Raw genomic sequence first — 18,124 nt, 5'->3', positions numbered from 1 at the left:
AGGAAATATAAATGCTCTTTGTTACTTTACTCAAAATAAATACAAGTCTATATGGGGAATGTAGTCCTGGGGTGTTTACCATTGGGGCAGAAGCCCTGAGGACTGGGTGGAAGCATTCGAACCCTTCAGAGTGCCAGTGTTCTGCGTGGCCTGCGCCAGCTTAACCGCGGCTGCTAACTTCCTGTGCACAACGACCCAATCACAGCAGGGGTTAAAGGCACCATCATCATCATCATCATCCTCACAACGTTCATCACATTTGAAGCAGCCAGGTGAAAAAAAAAGGCTCAACACTAATTTAGCAGGCCAGCATTCAGACAAGGGAAGCGTTCAAGCTAAGTTCAACTTGCAAATGTTAGCGTAAAAAAAGAAACAAGCACCTCATGTGATGCTAGCTATGTCCTGTTGGCATGAGCACGCTAGCAAATTCATTTCAATTTAAATAAGTATCCTATGATATGAAGTTGTTTTGGAAGGTGGTCCAGGCGAGGATAATGGAGATAGAGATGGCATGAAAAGCAGAATTGAGTGAATGATGTTTGATTAAACATGAGATGGAAATGAGAAAGTAAAGCCAGGAAAGACACAAAAACACACTGAGGCATATTCGCAGATTCAAACTGTGCACAAGTATCATTACATGAAGGTAGAATCATGCTATACTGTACACATAGTAACACTCACATTAGACATAAATACCAGTCAAATTTCAGCTTGTCAGTGTATCTGATGTACAGCACTGTGATATATGCTACAATGTGGTCTGAACTGAATTGAGCAATAAAATGAATAGAATCCAAATTTGTTCTTAAACCTCTGCCTACTTAAACATTAAAGCTGCACTGACAATATTTTATACAATATTCAATCACATATTTGATTACATTGGAATCATTACTGTGGAGAATGATTCATTCATTCATTCATTCATCTTCTACCGCTTATCCGAACTACCTCGGGTCATGGGGAGCCTGTGCCTATCTCAGGCGTCCTCGGGCATCAAGGCAGGATACACCCTGGACGGAGTGCCAACCCATCGCAGGGCACACACACACACTCTCATTCACTCACGCAATCACACACGAGGGACAATTTTCCAGAGATGCCAATCAACCTACCATGCATGTCTTTGGACCGGGGGAGGAAACCGGAGTACCCGGAGGAAACCCCCGAGGCACGGGGAGAACATGCAAACTCCACACACACAAGGTGGAGGCGGGAATCGAACCCCGACCCTGGAGGTGTGAGGCGAACGTGCTAACCACTAAGCCACCGTGCCCCCCGTGAGGAAATGGGTTCCTGAAAAAACACAGGTTTTGTGCTGGAGTCCTTGGTTATAAACCCCCATTAGCATTAACTACCAACCTACCAACTATCCCTGCATCCATCCATCCCTCCTTCCATTCACCCATCCATGCCGCCATTCTTCCATCCATCCATCCATCCACCTATTCTTCCATCCATCCATTCTTTCATCCATCCCTCCATCCACCTATTCTTTCATCCATCCACCTATTCTGCACGCAGGCACACACACACACACACACACATATTCATATTAACACATAAAGGAAATTTAATACTGGCATGTTTTGGGAAGGTGGGAGGAAAAAAGATCACTGTAATATTTTTGGATGCCACATTATAACAAAAAAAACTGTCCGGTGCACCTTTAATTAAAAACAGAGAGAGAGAGAGAGGGAGAGAGACAGAGGTTGCAAGCATTGAAACAAAATAAAAAACAAATCAATAAGATCCCAAAGACAGATAGAAAGAGAGAATGAAAGAGACCTATTAATGCATCAATAAATTGAGTAGGAGCATAGACACAGAACAGGAACCTATCTAAAATATATATCACTGATTTTTTTTTTCGCAACACAGACACAAAAGACGGCATCACACACACAGTAGAATTTCTGTCCTTAAAAAGCTTAATTCAACCGAACAGCCTCTTTAGTGGCTGAAAACAGTTTCTTTAGTGTGTAACAGCTTAATAGTCCACCAATTACAACGATGTACGATAGTGAAGCTGTAAAAAAAAACTAAAAAAAAACTAAAACTAAAAAAAATCAAGTCACTCTAACAAGCAGGGTTCTGTGAGGTGAAAGAAAAAAGAGGAGGGAGGAAGAAAGAAGTGAGAGAAGTGGCTGAGTTTGAAACAGAATATGTTACTGAAATCTGTCTTCTCTTACAACCCCTGAAAAAATCGACACAGGCTCCAGTTTGGCATCAAAGTATTCAAGCTTTAAGAGAGAGAGAGAGAGAGAGAGAGAGAGAGAGAGAGAGAGAGAGAGAGAGAGAGAGTGAGAGTGACAGTGAGAGAGAGCGCGAGAGAGAGCGCGCGCGAGAGAGAGAGAGAGAGTGTGAGAGAGAGAGCACAAGACCGAGAGAGAGAGAGAATCCTCAGCCCTGGTCTCAGCTAGAAATCCTGATCCACTTCATATCACTAATACCTAACTCCAGTCTGGAAAAAGAAAAGTATTTCTACTTATTCATAATCCAAGGATGTTGGAACATCTTTAATCAGCGAGGGGATAAAAAGAAACATTTAGTCTTTACTGATTACATTTCCACTATGATAGAAACCATATTGGTGTTTGGGAGCCATTTCAAATGATCCCAAGTCATTGCCTTATATTATGACCATAAAAAAACTGTGACAGAAAGCATAGTGATACCATGTGCCATAAATAATAAACCGATCCTCTCCTCTGCTTCTTTTCAACTCCAACTCAAGCTCTAGATAGCAGGAGTTCTTTCTTTCTCAGTGCTATCCTTTTTCCACCACTCATTCTGGCTGGAAATCCTATGTCTCACATTTTCTCTCTCTATTTTGCTCTTCTCTTTTCTTCCTCCTCTTCACACACAGACGTTGAGACATACACAGAAACTACCAAAGGTTAAGCAGTGCTGGTGCTCGGTGTTACATGGTTACAAACAAGACCCAAAAGACATAAAAAAGGACCCTTAGAGCAGCAAGTGATCCATTTTAGGCACTTACCTGGCTATGTGACGCTTTCCCAAGAACCTGAAGTGCTGGAGACAGAGTCTGTCAGGGACAAGATAGAAAGATTAGAAGGAACGAATGCTGAGATGCAAATAGAGCATGCAGTGCAGAACAGATAATCTTCATATCCTTAGTTCTGACACTTTTCCTTACAAAAATATGTTTCTATTAAAACTACTAGGAAAAGTTATAAGAGGAATTGTGATTTTTCACAAGACCAGATTCTTTGACCCTCTCAAGTCCTGAAAGTTTAAGAAGTTAGTTTATTGTTGATTTATTTTTTCCCCATAGAGCCAATTCATCTTTCCACTCACACTTCTTCCATCCATCCATCCATCCATCCATAATGTGTCATTCTATCTGTCATTCCATCCTTATATCCATCTACTGATTATTGTAGATATCATTTTATCAGAGGTAGGAGTAAGTCACACATGTGCAAGTCACAAGAAAGTCTCGAGTCATGAATGTCAAGTCAAAGTCAAGTCGAGTCTTTTTTAATATTTGTCAAGCAAGTCTCGAGTCTCAAATTTGCGACTTAAGTCTGACTCGTGTCAAGTCATATGACTCGAGTCCCCGATCTCTGCATTTTACCAAAGCAAACTTACTCCAAGATGTTGAAGAAGTCTGAAATCTCTTGGTGAATGGCTCGGTGCCAGTACGCAACCATGACCTCTGTAATACAAAGCACAAGCCACGCCCACTTACATCACTGTATGTCAATCATCAGGAAAAATATATTAGTTAATACTGAGGAATTGCCTTTTTCAACAATTTTCTATTTTAGAAGCTCAATGGATGTTGTCTGAATGGTGTGTATGAGTGTATACGTCATGTAAACCCTGATCTTTCACCTTCTGATATGGTTTTCATAATATGCAGGAAACACATAAGTAGACTGCGCGTCTCTGCCTGGTCCAGTTTGTCGAAGCGTGAAGCAAAACCGATCAGGGACTGCGGCCTGGCAAACTGCACAAAGTGTATCATAATGAAGTTAGAAATGTGTTACTGTACGGCGATAACACCGAGACGACTCAGGAGCGCAGCTTCACCTTTTCACATCCGTCCATTTTCTCGCTGTTGCGGTCGCTGTTGCTGGGGTTGGACTCGATGCTGATGAGCGAACCCCGTGAATCGGTGTTGTTAGCTGTAGATACCGCAAGCGATGAAAACACTGAAAAAAAGAAGAAGGGAATAAAAGACATGTTTATGAGCATGGACGCATACAGGCGCTTCTGACTGGCTTGGATAACGCATGGGTTTTCGCTTGCTTGTGAAGCTGCAGTGCGCAAGCACCCGTTTCGTCCTTATCATGCCCTTCGGTTATGTAAATCTGGTGCCTATTTCTGCCAACTGCATGCTTATTCTGAATTTAGTGGCAGAAGATGAAAAAAAACAAAGATAGTGGCTGATAGAAGTGGAGGGCTCTGTGGTCTTGATCTGGACATGAAACAGAAGCTCCTGACCTATACTTGCATATTTTCCTGCACTGTGCCGCTGCTTCATCATTGGCTAATTGAATAATTGCATGAATAATAGCATGTAAAAGTACAGAGGTGTTCAAAACTGTTAACCATCATAAGCCTGAACACACCTGTAATAGAATTGAGGACCTCCTTGGACAAGGCGACATCTACCGAGTTGCCTTGACGAGCGCTGTGACCACTCTGACCCGGCAGTCCTCCTACACTCACGTCGTCTTTGGAACCCTGTAAAGAAAATGATCTTTAGATACGTGAATGTGGCGAGAAAAGAAGTAAGGTCTGATGGACACCTGAAGAACTCGTGAACTGAATCAGCGGTATCGAATATTAACGATTACGTTCATGAACAATTCATGTCAACCACTATGTTGTTTTATTCCTAAACTATTAGGGAAAAATAACAACAGTGCATCCACATTTAGGACCGCTATAGCCACTTCTTTGGGTATGAGGCTTCTTTAACTGAGGCTTCTGGGCTGGATTTTTGTTGGAAAATGCTAAAGTCATAAATTTGAAACAGTAAAGAATGTTCTGGTTCTTTGAAAATTATATCAGTCCAGAAGACAGATACTGAACACTGGTTATTTTTTACTGTATTTCAGACTTAAGAGCCAAAAATATCATGGCTACTCCATATTCCTAGGCATGTGTGTGTGCGTGTGTGTATGTGTGCGTGTGTGTGTTTTTACCTGGTCACTGTTGGTTAAGTAAATGGGGAAGAGGTCTCTGAGGAAGAAGCGTGGCATATTGTCCAAGATTAGACCATACAGGGGCAAATACAGAGATGCGATCCTGGCCTGCTTCTCCTGAACACACACACACATAGAGTTGCTGTTCATACACAGAGGACTGCAATACATTCTAAAACAATAGGTTCACCAAGGACAGTATATGCAATGTTGACTTTAGCATGGACTCATTTTCAGTGCAATCTGTAAGCCTGGCTGCTCCATTAAGTTCATACACACACACACACACACACACACACAAACCAAAAACACACACACACATCCCAGCTTCTCTACATACATGGGTGGAGGCACCAAGCTTTAATATTTTCCTGCTGTTTCAGTGCTTTTCTTTCCAGCATTGTTCCACACACACCATTTTTACACACGCACACACGCACGCGCACACGCGCGTTTTTATAGTGGCATATTACATAGCTTGATTGAATCTTTTGAGAAGATAAGATCAGAAACTAGTTTCAATGAAAATCTTCCTTATGTAATAATGATGCCTTTATGATGCCTTATAATAACGGATTTAGAGAGTTAGCAGTCACTAGCATATACTTTACATGAATTCAGTCATTTATGGAAAAAGGACTCCCAATGGAGTCCTTCCCAAAAGTCACCATGGGGACGCTATGTAAAGTCAAAGGATCCCCATGGATCCCTTGCATGAGATACTGTAGTACGGTCATGGGAAATGTGAATATGAGATACAGCTAAAAATAATAGTAACTCCCCCTAAAATTTTTTTTTTTTTTTTAATAAAAATCCAATTGAACTTTTATAGTAGTCCTGTTCAAATGGGAACCCCACAAAAATTTGTTACAAACCCCCAGAGAAACGAGACTGTAATCCAGCGGATAGCCCAAAAATAAATGCAACATGGCTATGTTTAGAATAATAAACCCATACACGGTCATTCCAAATTCTAGTTAAATACACATTAAATATATAATCGATAAGAAACCGAAGTCAATATTCACAAACATACTTATTGTAATGAGTCTGTCTGTGTCTTGCCCTGTTTCTGTCTGCTGTCTTGCCCTGCTGTTAATTGTTTGCTCCACCCACTCATTGGTTACCATGGACACTAATTGAACTCCATCTCTCCCTCAGGTGTGTTGTCTTAGTCACTGATTGTCTCTGCTTGGTGATTTGCATTTACATTTACAGCATTTGGCAGACGCCCTTATCCAGAGCGACGTACATAAGTGCTTAAATCTCTAACATTGAATACATTAATGCTGGCTCACTAAGTTACATACTTAAGATACCATGAGTTTAAAACATTTGTTCAAAGTTACAATGAAAGTGCCAAAGGTTTTTTTTTTTTTTTTTTTTTTTTTTTAAAATGCAAAAGATAATGAAAGAAGTCCTAGTTGAAGTGTTTCCTGAATAAGTAGGTCTTCAACCGCCGCTTGAAAATAGCCAGTGACTCAGCTGTCCGGACCTCTAGGGGAAGTTCGTTCCACCACCTTGGTGCCAGTACAGAGAAGAGTCTTGTAGTATACTTGCCTCTTACCCTGAGAGATGGTGGAACCAGTCGAGCAGTGCTGGTAGATCGGAGGGTGCGGGGTGCAGTGCGAGGAGTTATGAGGGCTTTGAGGTAAGAGGGAGCTGGTCCATTTTTGGCTTTGTAGGCCAGCATCAGTGTTTTGAATCTGATGCGTGCAGCTACCGGAAGCCAGTGGAGGGATCGCAGCAGCGGGGTGGTATGAGAGACCTTTGGCAGGTTGAAAACAAGCTGGGCAGCTGCATTTTGGATCATTTGCAGAGGACGGATTGGTTCCTGTTCGTTATATCTACTCTGTTTGTTCACTTCCTTGGTGTTGGTCGTTGTTGTATGTTTGTGTCTATGTTCCTGTTTGCTCAGTGTTTTGCCTGCTTCTTGTTTTGGATTAATAAAAGCTTGAACTGCATGTGGATCCTCACTTACCTTTGCCTCATAACGACACTTATTAGGTGACAGAAAATAAAAAACTAAATGCAAGTCTTACATTTAAACATCAAGAATGGAGAAATAGTAAAGTAGAGGATGTGGATGTGATCATGCTTGGGCTCACTACATACAGCACGTGTGTTGGACAGGTTGACATTTTGGGAATTTCCTTCATAAAAAAGATGTATTAAAAAAACCCTATAGTGCAGATCTGACTCATGGATTCCCCTTTCATGGTCCATTTCCTATGTTAAGATGTTTTGGTTCCTGTTTCTGTTTTTAGTCTTGTTTTCACTGCCTGTCCTTGCGCTGGTACACGGCTATGTCTTTGACCGTTGCAAAGTACATAATTCATACATAATTGTCATAAAGCCTTGTAGTGCTTTCTAAGTGTGATTTCCTGGTTTTGGTTGTAGTTCCCATTTCTGATTATCCATTACAAGACCCTTAACCTCCAACTGCTCGGATGTATAGTATAATACGTGACAACGGTACTGCTGGTATAATTACTAATAAACCACATTGTACTTTTTACTCAGGGAAAATACAAAGCAAGTTTTTAAGGTTACCTTCAAGGCATAACGGGAATCCAGTGAGTGCTTGGCCATCAGGTTCTTCAGACTGGCCAGAGCCATGTGCCTAATGTCTTGTTCGTCTTGGAGAGCCAAGCCGAGTTCCCTCAACAGCAGACCGGTTAGGAAATGTTTCCTGCAGAACTCTCCAGTCAGGTTGTACTCTGGCATATCCACTAAGGGATGATTAAGAGACAGAAATTTGACATATATTGCAAGGTTATTTCGAGGAAATAATATTCAGATATTCATCGCTATTTAAAAAGTGGGATGATGGCATGATGTTGTGAAATGTATATACTGTAAGACTACACTTAAGGTGAGATAACGTTCTATTTCATGTAAAACAGCATCAACAAATGCAACATTTACTTTCATAATTACCCTGAGCACTCTGTGTTTCCGGTGAAGCATTATCTAATGGAATGAACAGAAATGAAAGAAAGAATGTTAATGTTAATGTTAATGCAATGTTGTCTGAGTTAATGAGGACAGCACTAATGAGGTTGGAACAAGGCACGGATTTGGAGCTGGCTGACCTGTGATTCGTGCAGAAGGGATGGGCAGGCTGAGAGGGATGTAGTACTCATGGTTGCACACCTCCCTCAGGAAATCAAACTTGAATTCACACAACATCTGCACAAAGAAAATAAAGGACAAGCCGGGTCAGGATTGGGCAGTGACACGGATCGAAGGTCCACGCCTTACTGCGACAATATAATTATGATTACAATTTTACTAGCCACATTTTAGCAGTTCCACATGGATTGTGCTACCTTGTTGTCACTATTTGTGATCATGTTGATGTAGTTGCTGATGAGCTTGAAGGTAAAACCTCTGTCCATTAGATTGAAGCAGCGCTGAGAAAGAACACACACACACACAGTTAACCTCTACCACATACATGCAAATAGACCATACGGACGACATTCTATGAAAAGCCTAAAATGCTCTGAGGTTCTCAGTCCATGTATCTCCACATTCACATCCATACAGCCAATAATCCTCAAAAATGATAAATGATTTCCTCCAAACATCTGAGATAAAAAGCAATCCCTGCTTAGGGATTTTGTTTTTCCAACCTGCCTTCCATTTCCAATTCCACATCTGGCATCGGCATCCAACTAGAAACCCACATTTTTTGAGACTGTGCTTTATATTTTAAATGTTAATCTCTATTCTGTTGAATTTTCTCTCTCGTCGAATGTTTCTTTTCAGAATAAAGGATTAAAACAGTAAAGCACAGACACTCACTTTAACGAAGGCAGAAATAGCCTGGCTGGCACTGCGAGTCTCCTCAGGCATGTCTTTGCTCTTCCAGTAGATGTGATCTGACATGGTCATGATGAGGGTCTCCAAGTGGCTCTGGAAGGTGCCTGGGAACCTCTGTGACCGAGGAACCTGTTTACATACACAGATGACCTTATTATCTGAAGTCACAACAGGCGTGAGTGAGAAATGAAATGAAAACAACGTGCATTCGATAAAACTGTTTCTGTCAGACTTGTGCAAGGTGAATATTTACTTTTAGCTTGTCTGAATCGACTAGGTGCTGGGCCATGGACTTCACAATGATTTCCAGAAAGAACCAAGAAAACTGTAAGGAAAGAAAATGAAGAAATCATGCGTGAGATTCACTCACTAATTAAAAAATTCCTAATCCGTGCAGGTACTGTGTGTGTGTCGACCGCGTCGTCTTACCTTCAGGATGTTTTTCACGGCCGTCTGCTCGTTGCTCTTCAGATCAGAGTTCATGCCTTTGGCTAGCTCTTCATGCACGGTCCGGAATCCATGCGCCTCAGTCTTAAACACAAACTGTATTAAAGGGAAGCACACATTGGACATTTGTATGAAGTGTGAAGGAAAAATATTGTGCCACATTGTTTTGCTTCATGTTGCATGATGTGACATCGTGTAAAACCTTCAATTCATAATCAAATCATTCCGGTCCCATGAATATGCTAAATAAAAACCACTTGCAGATGTAAACTGGTGTTATAAAGCCTGGATTTCCCTTACAGGAACCTAATATCGTCTCCACTCAACAGAGGAGCTGACTGGAGAATGATGTAAAAGCTTAAGTGACTAATGTCCTTAGCCCTCTCTTTGTTTTATGTAGCTCCCTGATCCTGGAGAAACGTTGTCTCATTTCACTGTGTACTGCAACAGCTATATATGGTTGAAATGACAATAAAAGCTTCTTGACTTGACTTAATCAGACTGTCTTTAACCCTACATACACAGTAGTGAGCAACATAGTGAACCAAGGCCACGTGTTTGACACAGAGCCTTAGTTTCAGCCTTAATGACACAATTTCTCAATTTAATACACATTCGGTATAAGGCGGTAATCTAAACGAGCGACTCAAACGATTCCTCGCACCAGTTTTACGGTGTATCTTTCAAACAGATCAGTACAGAGATATTAGAAAGGAAAATAAAGCTTCTAAAGGAGAAGCAGAGATCCTTCAGGTCTCTGGAGATTGCAGATTGCTAGTACACAGCTGCCAAAAATGCTAGCATGAAGGTTAGCATTAATACATAAATGGAAAATAAATACAAAACAAATGAAATTCAGCTATTAATGTTTCTCAGCAGAATTAAAAAAAAAAAAAAAAACACTGGACAGGATTTAAAGTCTCATTAAAAGACACATAATGCCTGAATGTAGGGCAAAAAGGATTTAAGCATGAAATTACTTTATAAAATTCAAGGCAACTCTTAAAGGGAACTGCTGTATTCCAAGAAGAATTCTATTTGTCTTGGTCTTTAGTCTGGGTGGGAGGTTGGATGGCAGCTCCTCTGGTGTGTGTGTGTGTATAAACAGCATGCTATGTATAGTGTTTACAAGACACAATAACAGCAGAGCAAGTAATCTCGGTGCTCTCTTTCTTTCACTCGCTCTTTACTGCCTTTCTTCCTTTCTGCCATTCTTCCTTTACTGTGCACACACCCAAACACTAACACACAATCACACACAATCACACACACGATTGATACAGGATGTGGCTGTTTTTGATGTTTGCTGCTTTCATTCTGTGCTTCACCTCACATCCTCTTAATATCTGTTAAGCGTACATATTCAGAGATGAGAGTTATAGTGATTCTGTGAAACACAACATACACACACACACGCACACACACACTCACATGCGCACACTGCAATGCAGAGCACTAGCAGAGCGAAAACCTCTTGACTGGTTACCAGTGCAGTCACCGTACCAATCAGTTGCCATGGTTACACCACCCTCCTCATCGGTTTACCATTCTTCTCCCTCCTTTCTCCTCTTTCTCTCTTTGGGTGTCCTTGAAAGACTGAGTGCTTCCATGGCTGTTTGCTCAGAACATGAAACAGGTTGTGTTTTTCTCTTGCTCTCTCTCTCTCTCTCTCTCTCTACCATAAGAAAACACTTAAAATTGTCACCCAGAGTTGTGTGCGTGTACGGCTCCATGTCCGACTGATTAGCTTCCTGTGCTAACTACTACTGCCATCATGTTAAACGTGCATTTGGGGAAATGAGATCTTACTGTAAATACAATAAGTGTATGAGCATGACATTTTATTAAAAGGTCATGCGAGTACTCGACGAGGGAAGGATATGGTACTATTTCATATTTTCTTTCAGCATTTGGGGAAAATGTTCTGTACACACCTTAATGTAGGAGTGCATATACTTGTCTAGGTTTTCTTCATGGCACTTGGCAAGGACGTGAACTAGGACTCTGGACAAAACAGAAAAAAAAACAGTGAACTGCAGATCAAAGCCTCAGTGACAGACACATTACGCTATTAGGTATAGACACACAAAAATACTTCAGATGCTCCAGCCTGATTTACCGCTTTATCTGATCAAAGGTAAAGAAAAGAAATGAATAAACAGCTTCTCTAATAGACTCCAATACCTGGTGGTGGTAGAAGTGACTTCATCTGAGTCGTTCTGGGTGAGGACTTTAAATAGCTGGTTAAAGAGGATGGGTAGGAAGCGAATAATTACGTGGTTCCGCTCCATACTAAGGAGGCCCTGATGAGAGAAACCAAAGCAGAATTTATACTAAGAAAGAAATTCTTAGTGGAGGATCATCTGCACCAAGTCACGAGATGTTCCTTTTACCTTTAGGCAGTTGAGAAAGTTTGAGGTAGGTGGTTGTGAGAGATCCGTCTCTCGCTTTTGGCACTGCTGGAAGAACCGGTTAAGATGGGGGTCCTGCAAAGATTTATGCTGTATTCATGCTGACAGCACATGGTTATATCAAGTCAAAAGGAAAGAAATACAATCTCCCTTATTACCTGAGTGTATACTGTAGACAGCACAAGCGTAGACACCTTGAAGACAGGTTTTCCTCCATCTACCCATTTCACATCTGATCCGTTCTGCCAAAAGGACAGTTAAGCAGATATTTAACATATGCTGCTTTGATGTTTATATCACCTAAAACCCTGGATCTGGATCTGGATCTGGCAACTCTGACTGTTTCCAAGATATGACATCATTTCACAGGATGAATCAAGTGCAGAGGAACTGAATTTGTTTCAGACACGCTAATCAGAAATTCAATCTTTCTTTCTTTCATGTTGAACAGCCGCTTTATGCCGATCAGGATCTTGCTGGATCCGGACTCTGTCCTGGGGATGCCGAGCGTGAGGCAAGAATACACCCTGGATGGAATACTTGTCTCAGGGCTCCATCTGATCAACAATCATTGAGGTGAAGCCTCTTAGTCTTAGAGTTTCTTGTTTATCTACAAAAATAACTAGCTGCTTGCATTTAGATGTGTTCTTCAGAACCCCTTTCTGTGGTTCTTGTGGTTTGGGTATGGTTAGTGGAGGCAGAATCATGATAAAAAAAAAAAGTGCATAAACTCAGTATCTAGGCTATTCGATGATCTGAAGTCAATTCAAAAGGATTTTCGAAATTCAATATAAAACCTTAACACAACAGAATATACACAGAGCAGATATTCAAGGGCTAATAAGGCTACGACAGGCATTGGACACACACATGGAGTGTGGCACAGAACAAGGTCAAAAAATTTCTTGGATAGTTAAAGGTTTATAACTTTCTACAAGTTCTACTTGTGATCATTTCCAATATGAAAACACTCAGACATATGGACAACCAGAGAACCTTTACTGGCCCCAGATTTATCTCCAGGTATATTATATCTGCACATCACATCATGCTCATCCCCAGCAATGCGAAACAGGAAATAATGCCAACCACTCATGTTGTACAGTACTCAGACTGGTAGCTTCTGAAGCTTCTTTTGAACCCATACCCAGTGTCCGGACTGAAGGACCACAGAAGAACTTTTACTTCTGTTCAAAGATACTATTCATTTGACACGGAGTCTGTGAATGCTGAGAGTTAAAGCTCAGAAGTGGGAATCAGGGAATCAATATTTACATAATACTTTGCTATCTTGCTCTCACCTTATTGGATGAAGGCTCTTTAATCAGCAGGTACCCATTGGGTAGAGTGCATGAGACTGGCACGTTAAACTCCTGAGATGCCAGACGGCCATCCTTCAAAAGAGGCAGCCATGCATAGCCCACTGTTTCACACACACACACACACACACAATCATCAGTTGCATTTTGTAGCTGTATGCAAAACATAGCTTTTCTATTTACTCTGTTAATCGTACCTGGAGTTTCAAGAGCTTCTTTCTTCTTAGAGCTGGTCTTAGCATTGATATCACACGTCACGTGAAATAACGAGAAGAGGAGATGGTGTTTCTCATGGAGCTGTGTGGGAAGCTCAATCTTCACCTGTTATCAGAGAAAATGAATCTCGTGAAGCTCACAAAACTCAAACCAAACAAGAACGGGTCTATAGAGACAGAAAGACTGCAGGAGGTGTCTAAAAGAAAGAACCTCGTCATAAAAGTCTGGGTTCTGCGAGTGGTGAAGAACCGTAGAGCAGGCAGCTGTGGTGAAAACTGGACCTCCCGGCTTTCCGTAGATGCACTGGAGAAACAGGATAGACGTCTAAATCTCTATTTCCGATTAACTTTTGATGAAGAGGATACAACTTTTGGAAATTTTACCTTGAGTGGTTTGGCGTGCTCTTCGTCAGAGTTTCGGAACTCTACGTAAACTGCAATATTGCGGGCCTGTGAAGAAAAAGGAGTTAATGGGTTGGGGTTATGGTTAGGACACAGCTGAAAAATACTCCTGTTGAAAAATACTCCTTTTTATTTCAGCCATACCTTGGCAAAGCTTTTCTGACTATCATATTTAAGGTGTTTGGGGTAGACGTAAATGTGGTTCTTGTAAACTCGGTAAGGTTGAGCGAATTTGGCGGAATCTTGCAGAAACTCGTCAATCTCCACTGTTGGAGCGTGCAGACTGCAGTCTTCGAATGGCTTAACAGGGACATACGACGATGTCACGCAGTCTGAAAGGGACAAATGCCTTGTGTTATGAATATAAGTGTATTAAAAAAGCAGTGTACTAAACATTTTGTTGTAAGGTGATGTTCCATCTCTTTTATTTTGTATTAAGAAGACTGTAACATGTATGTAAAGATACCCAGTATGCTTAACCTCAGACTTATAATACACTTATCTTAGCCTATTTAGCCATGAGTAACTTGTAAGTTGAATACATGACTAATAATAATATTGTTTCAAAGGTCTATTTTAGCCTCAATGTACTTATATTATGCATGTAATACTCGCATGAACCATCTTTTTCCCCATTAGTAAGACACATTATTGTACCATGATTTTTCTGTGCTGCTGTAAGTCATCTATAATATTAATAAATAGTCAGTGATGTATCAGGGGTCTCAAGGTACAGTACTCTTACATTATTTGCCAGCTCGTATAGGTTAAACATCATGGCTTAACGTTGGGTGGATATGAAGTATGAGTACAAAGTGACAGACAAAGCCAATCAAGGCGGGTAGAGAGTGTTAACTAGTTAACCATTTATTTGTTCTCTAATTAGTTTGTCATCTTGTGGAATTTGGGTCATTAGCCAGATGCAAAGCTATTTTAACTGTATACCACCATGCTAAATAGTAAGTAAAAACATTTTTGGTGTTTTTACTACATCAACATACTACATACTTACTACATATCCAGCTGTTATATTCTTGAAGGTATTTATATAAGCAAGTCTTACTTGGATGCTCCATTGGGACACAGTCCACACTGATCTCTAGGCTTCCAGGAATGGTCTGGAGTTTACTAGCCTTCTCTGCCCTGGAATACAAACAAAATCCATTTCGCTTATTTATATATGAGAATATCGCATAAGAGAGATTTTTTGTTTGCTGTTTGTGTCAAAACGTCTGCTGTACCTTCTATACTCTGTAATGAGCTTGAGCAGGTCTTCAGCGGAAACCTTGTTGCTCTCCTGCTTGAAGAGAGGAGAGAACCGAGATTCCCGATCCACCGTGCCCTGGTTGTCCTTAAATACTGACCTGAGAAATAAAATACATCAAGAAAGAGAGGTGTCAATTTAGCAAATACTTTGCAATTGGCTCTATTATGCAAATTCCACAGTGTTTTCTGTGCCACATAACAACAGAATGATTCGGTGGTGTTTGGTGTCACTCACCTTACAGACCATGCGAAAGGCATTCGATATTTCCCGAGCTTGCTACAGAACTGCTTGTTGGATTTCAGCATCTTTTGAACAGTCTGGAAAAAGTGCAAATCAAAGAAAAGATCCTGGTGTTTATAATGTGCGAAAAATGGCCTGAACATTCAAATTTTTTGTTCTGACCCATATAAGGTGTAAATTTAAATCGAAGGTGCCTCATTCTTGGCAAGCTGATATAAAATCTGTGGGATCCATTTAGACTAAGCTAATGTTTCAGGATCCTGTTTTCTGTGAAGAGCCTGGGGTATTTTAGGTCAATTGGAGGAATTCTGAAACCATCTGCGCTCTGAATGATGAAGCACTTAAAACAGGACTTTACAAGATATTTCTTCTGGAGCTCTCAAAGGGAAAAGAAAAGAATGCACAACCATGTTTTTAATACTATGGCTTTGTAAGCACAATAGAGACTTCTTTTCTGAATCATTATTTGTGCCTGAAAGGATCATTCTAGGGGAAATATATGGAGGAAACATGAAGTCTTGAGTACATCATACGGTTCAAATGAATGAATTCCCAATGGGGAAAGCAATAATGTTTTCCAAGTTGTAGAGACTCTCTCTCTCGCTCTCTCTTTTTATTTTAAAATGTTCCACAACCATGTTCCAGCAGCATACAGACATATAGTCCAAGATTTATTCGTGCACATCGACCACGTAACTAGCTGCTATGTAACATTTTAATGATTCATGGTTTACTATATATGATTTGGCAGAAACCTGCACAGGATCACCACTGACCACAAGGACAGAAATAGGTTATAACAGTAAAGGAATTTACTCAAAATTCTATCAATATGCCATGCCCCTTGTCCAGAGAGACTTATATTTAGCTCATTTACAGTATACAGCTGAGCAATTGAGGGTTAAGGGCCTTGATCAGGGGCCCAGCAGTGGCAGCTTTGTGCAACCTTAACCGCTAAGCTACCAAATCCCTCATTTATATCTAGCCTAAGTAAACTTTTATTATTAAAAAGTTTATAACTGTTGGGTTCTTTAATTGGGATTTCCTTAGCTGACCGAATCACATCAACAGGATTATTATAACATATTTAAAATTAAAATATTTTTTTAAAAGTGTGGTTTAATGTATAATTTAAAAAAAAAATTGCTCTGATGCAATGTTACCTTGCTGTTGTCTGCGTTCTTGATGTACGGCTCTGTTCCACTTGTAATATTACCCATAAGCACTTTCTCTATTCGGGCCACCATCACGATATCTGTGTGAGGATTTGTGATGGAGAAGATAGCCTGAATCCAACCACAGACACAAACACACACACACACAGATATAAAGATAAACCTCCAGAGCATTTCCTGTGTGTGTTATACTTAGTCAAGCCCTCACACCCGAATGACTCTGTTACCTGTTTAGGGAAGCATAACCAGTCCTCCAGTTCCTGACTGAGCTGACTGTCACCACTTCTCTTCTCTGTCGGGGACTTCAGACCGTTCTCCTGCACTCCATCATGACCTCCAGGAGTGCCCTGAGAGCCTGGGCTCCCCGAGCCGCTGAGCATTTTCCGTACAATTTCATGGTTGAGGTCCACATGAAAGTCAGCCGAGACCTTTCTGTTCTCTCGGATGTCCAGCAACGCCAGAGTTACAAAGAAAGGCTCGATCTAAAGAGAAACGGCAGCCAGTTAGAGATATAATGAGAGAAACAGCAAACGTACCACTGATGTTGCTGAATAAATGGATGTGATACAGCTGTCAACTAAAGTAATCAAATATTAATTAACCTGAAATTGTATAGAGCTATGCATTCATTTTACATAAACCTGAAAACTGTGAGTTATTAGTGGTTTGTGATGGACTGGCATCCGGTACAGTGTGTATGAACAGTATAAGCTGTTACTGATGGGTGACTTAATAGATATTTTGTTTGACTATTTACTATATGCATCCATGTAAAACCTCAACATCTTCAGTTTGTCTTCATACAGAAGTCTAAATCACACAGTTTCAGGGATTTTTTTTTCTAAACACAGAAACATTATCACTACAGTGACCCAGATAATCATGGCTTCTCTTTTTAGCCTCAAGGTGTCATCCTCATGTCCTCTCAGGGAGTTTTTTCTTGCCACCATCACCTGCGGCTTACTCATTGCATAAATGTCATCAATTTATATCCTGAATGTATAAATTTAAAATAAATAAAAAGTGGCCACCAACTGCGTTTGATTCGTGATGTTGCGTAGCCGTTTACGGTTTTTCGACTGTGTATGTCCCGTTACTTTTGAATATCCTGATACTTTTGTCCATTCCTAATTTTGTGAATGTTTTGTGACATTTTTACGTGCACCTACCCTCGTGACTGTTTGCTTCGTGACAGCATTACGAACAAATGCGATTTAATATTTAGCACAAGAATAACAGTGAAATAAACTGTCACCTAATCACATGTATTCACTATTAATAAATAAAAATGTGAAAATCAAATGTAGCGTGAATTCCACATTTGTTTACAGACATACACATAAATCAAAGAAGATTAGACTTTTAATACTAATACTTATATTTAATATGTAAAGTAAGTAATATGTATGTGTTGGTATCATGTATTTAGACTGCGATCTCACGTTAGTGACGGGCTCCGTCTCTGCTTCGTTCACACAGCCCTGCAGTGTGAGGTTGAGAGCGCGGCAGTATATTATTAGTCTCTTTCCCAGCTTCTCCTCGAAAGGTCGAGCAGGCGGCAGATCCCCACAATCCCCCCGTGGACTCCTCAAAACCTAGAACACACACCTCGGATTTTTAGTAAGAGACTGAATATT

The 18,124-nt window shown here is 40.6% G+C and overlaps 1 protein-coding gene across 3 annotated transcripts in view; it reads right to left on the bottom strand.

The window, feature by feature from the left end:
• The window catches only part of dock10 (dedicator of cytokinesis 10), an 85,143-nt gene that overhangs the window by 11,861 nt on the left and 55,158 nt on the right, over nt 1-18,124 (bottom strand). For 2 of the 3 annotated variants that reach the window (XM_060875295.1, XM_060875312.1), the window contains exons 11-39: nt 17,930-18,082; nt 16,715-16,969; nt 16,476-16,598; nt 15,307-15,389; nt 15,047-15,169; nt 14,869-14,948; nt 13,950-14,137; nt 13,788-13,853; nt 13,615-13,707; nt 13,386-13,509; nt 13,171-13,292; nt 12,028-12,111; nt 11,852-11,944; nt 11,643-11,761; nt 11,393-11,462; nt 9,441-9,554; nt 9,265-9,336; nt 8,994-9,140; nt 8,516-8,599; nt 8,279-8,375; nt 8,112-8,156; nt 7,737-7,915; nt 5,184-5,300; nt 4,605-4,719; nt 4,063-4,184; nt 3,865-3,979; nt 3,619-3,685; nt 3,005-3,052; nt 80-181 (exon numbers count right to left, since the gene is read on the bottom strand). In XM_060875295.1, the coding sequence (XP_060731278.1) occupies nt 80-181; nt 3,005-3,052; nt 3,619-3,685; nt 3,865-3,979; nt 4,063-4,184; nt 4,605-4,719; nt 5,184-5,300; nt 7,737-7,915; nt 8,112-8,156; nt 8,279-8,375; nt 8,516-8,599; nt 8,994-9,140; nt 9,265-9,336; nt 9,441-9,554; nt 11,393-11,462; nt 11,643-11,761; nt 11,852-11,944; nt 12,028-12,111; nt 13,171-13,292; nt 13,386-13,509; nt 13,615-13,707; nt 13,788-13,853; nt 13,950-14,137; nt 14,869-14,948; nt 15,047-15,169; nt 15,307-15,389; nt 16,476-16,598; nt 16,715-16,969; nt 17,930-18,082 (3,200 nt within the window). The remainder of the gene's footprint in view (nt 1-79; nt 182-3,004; nt 3,053-3,618; nt 3,686-3,864; nt 3,980-4,062; nt 4,185-4,604; nt 4,720-5,183; nt 5,301-7,736; nt 7,916-8,111; nt 8,157-8,278; nt 8,376-8,515; nt 8,600-8,993; nt 9,141-9,264; nt 9,337-9,440; nt 9,555-11,392; nt 11,463-11,642; nt 11,762-11,851; nt 11,945-12,027; nt 12,112-13,170; nt 13,293-13,385; nt 13,510-13,614; nt 13,708-13,787; nt 13,854-13,949; nt 14,138-14,868; nt 14,949-15,046; nt 15,170-15,306; nt 15,390-16,475; nt 16,599-16,714; nt 16,970-17,929; nt 18,083-18,124) is intronic. The other variant, XM_060875303.1, reaches the window with a different exon arrangement.

This window comes from Tachysurus vachellii, chromosome 1 (assembly GCF_030014155.1).
Source record: "Tachysurus vachellii isolate PV-2020 chromosome 1, HZAU_Pvac_v1, whole genome shotgun sequence".
Taxonomy (NCBI): domain Eukaryota; kingdom Metazoa; phylum Chordata; class Actinopteri; order Siluriformes; family Bagridae; genus Tachysurus; species Tachysurus vachellii.
This window is presented reverse-complemented; position numbering and strand designations above follow the sequence as displayed.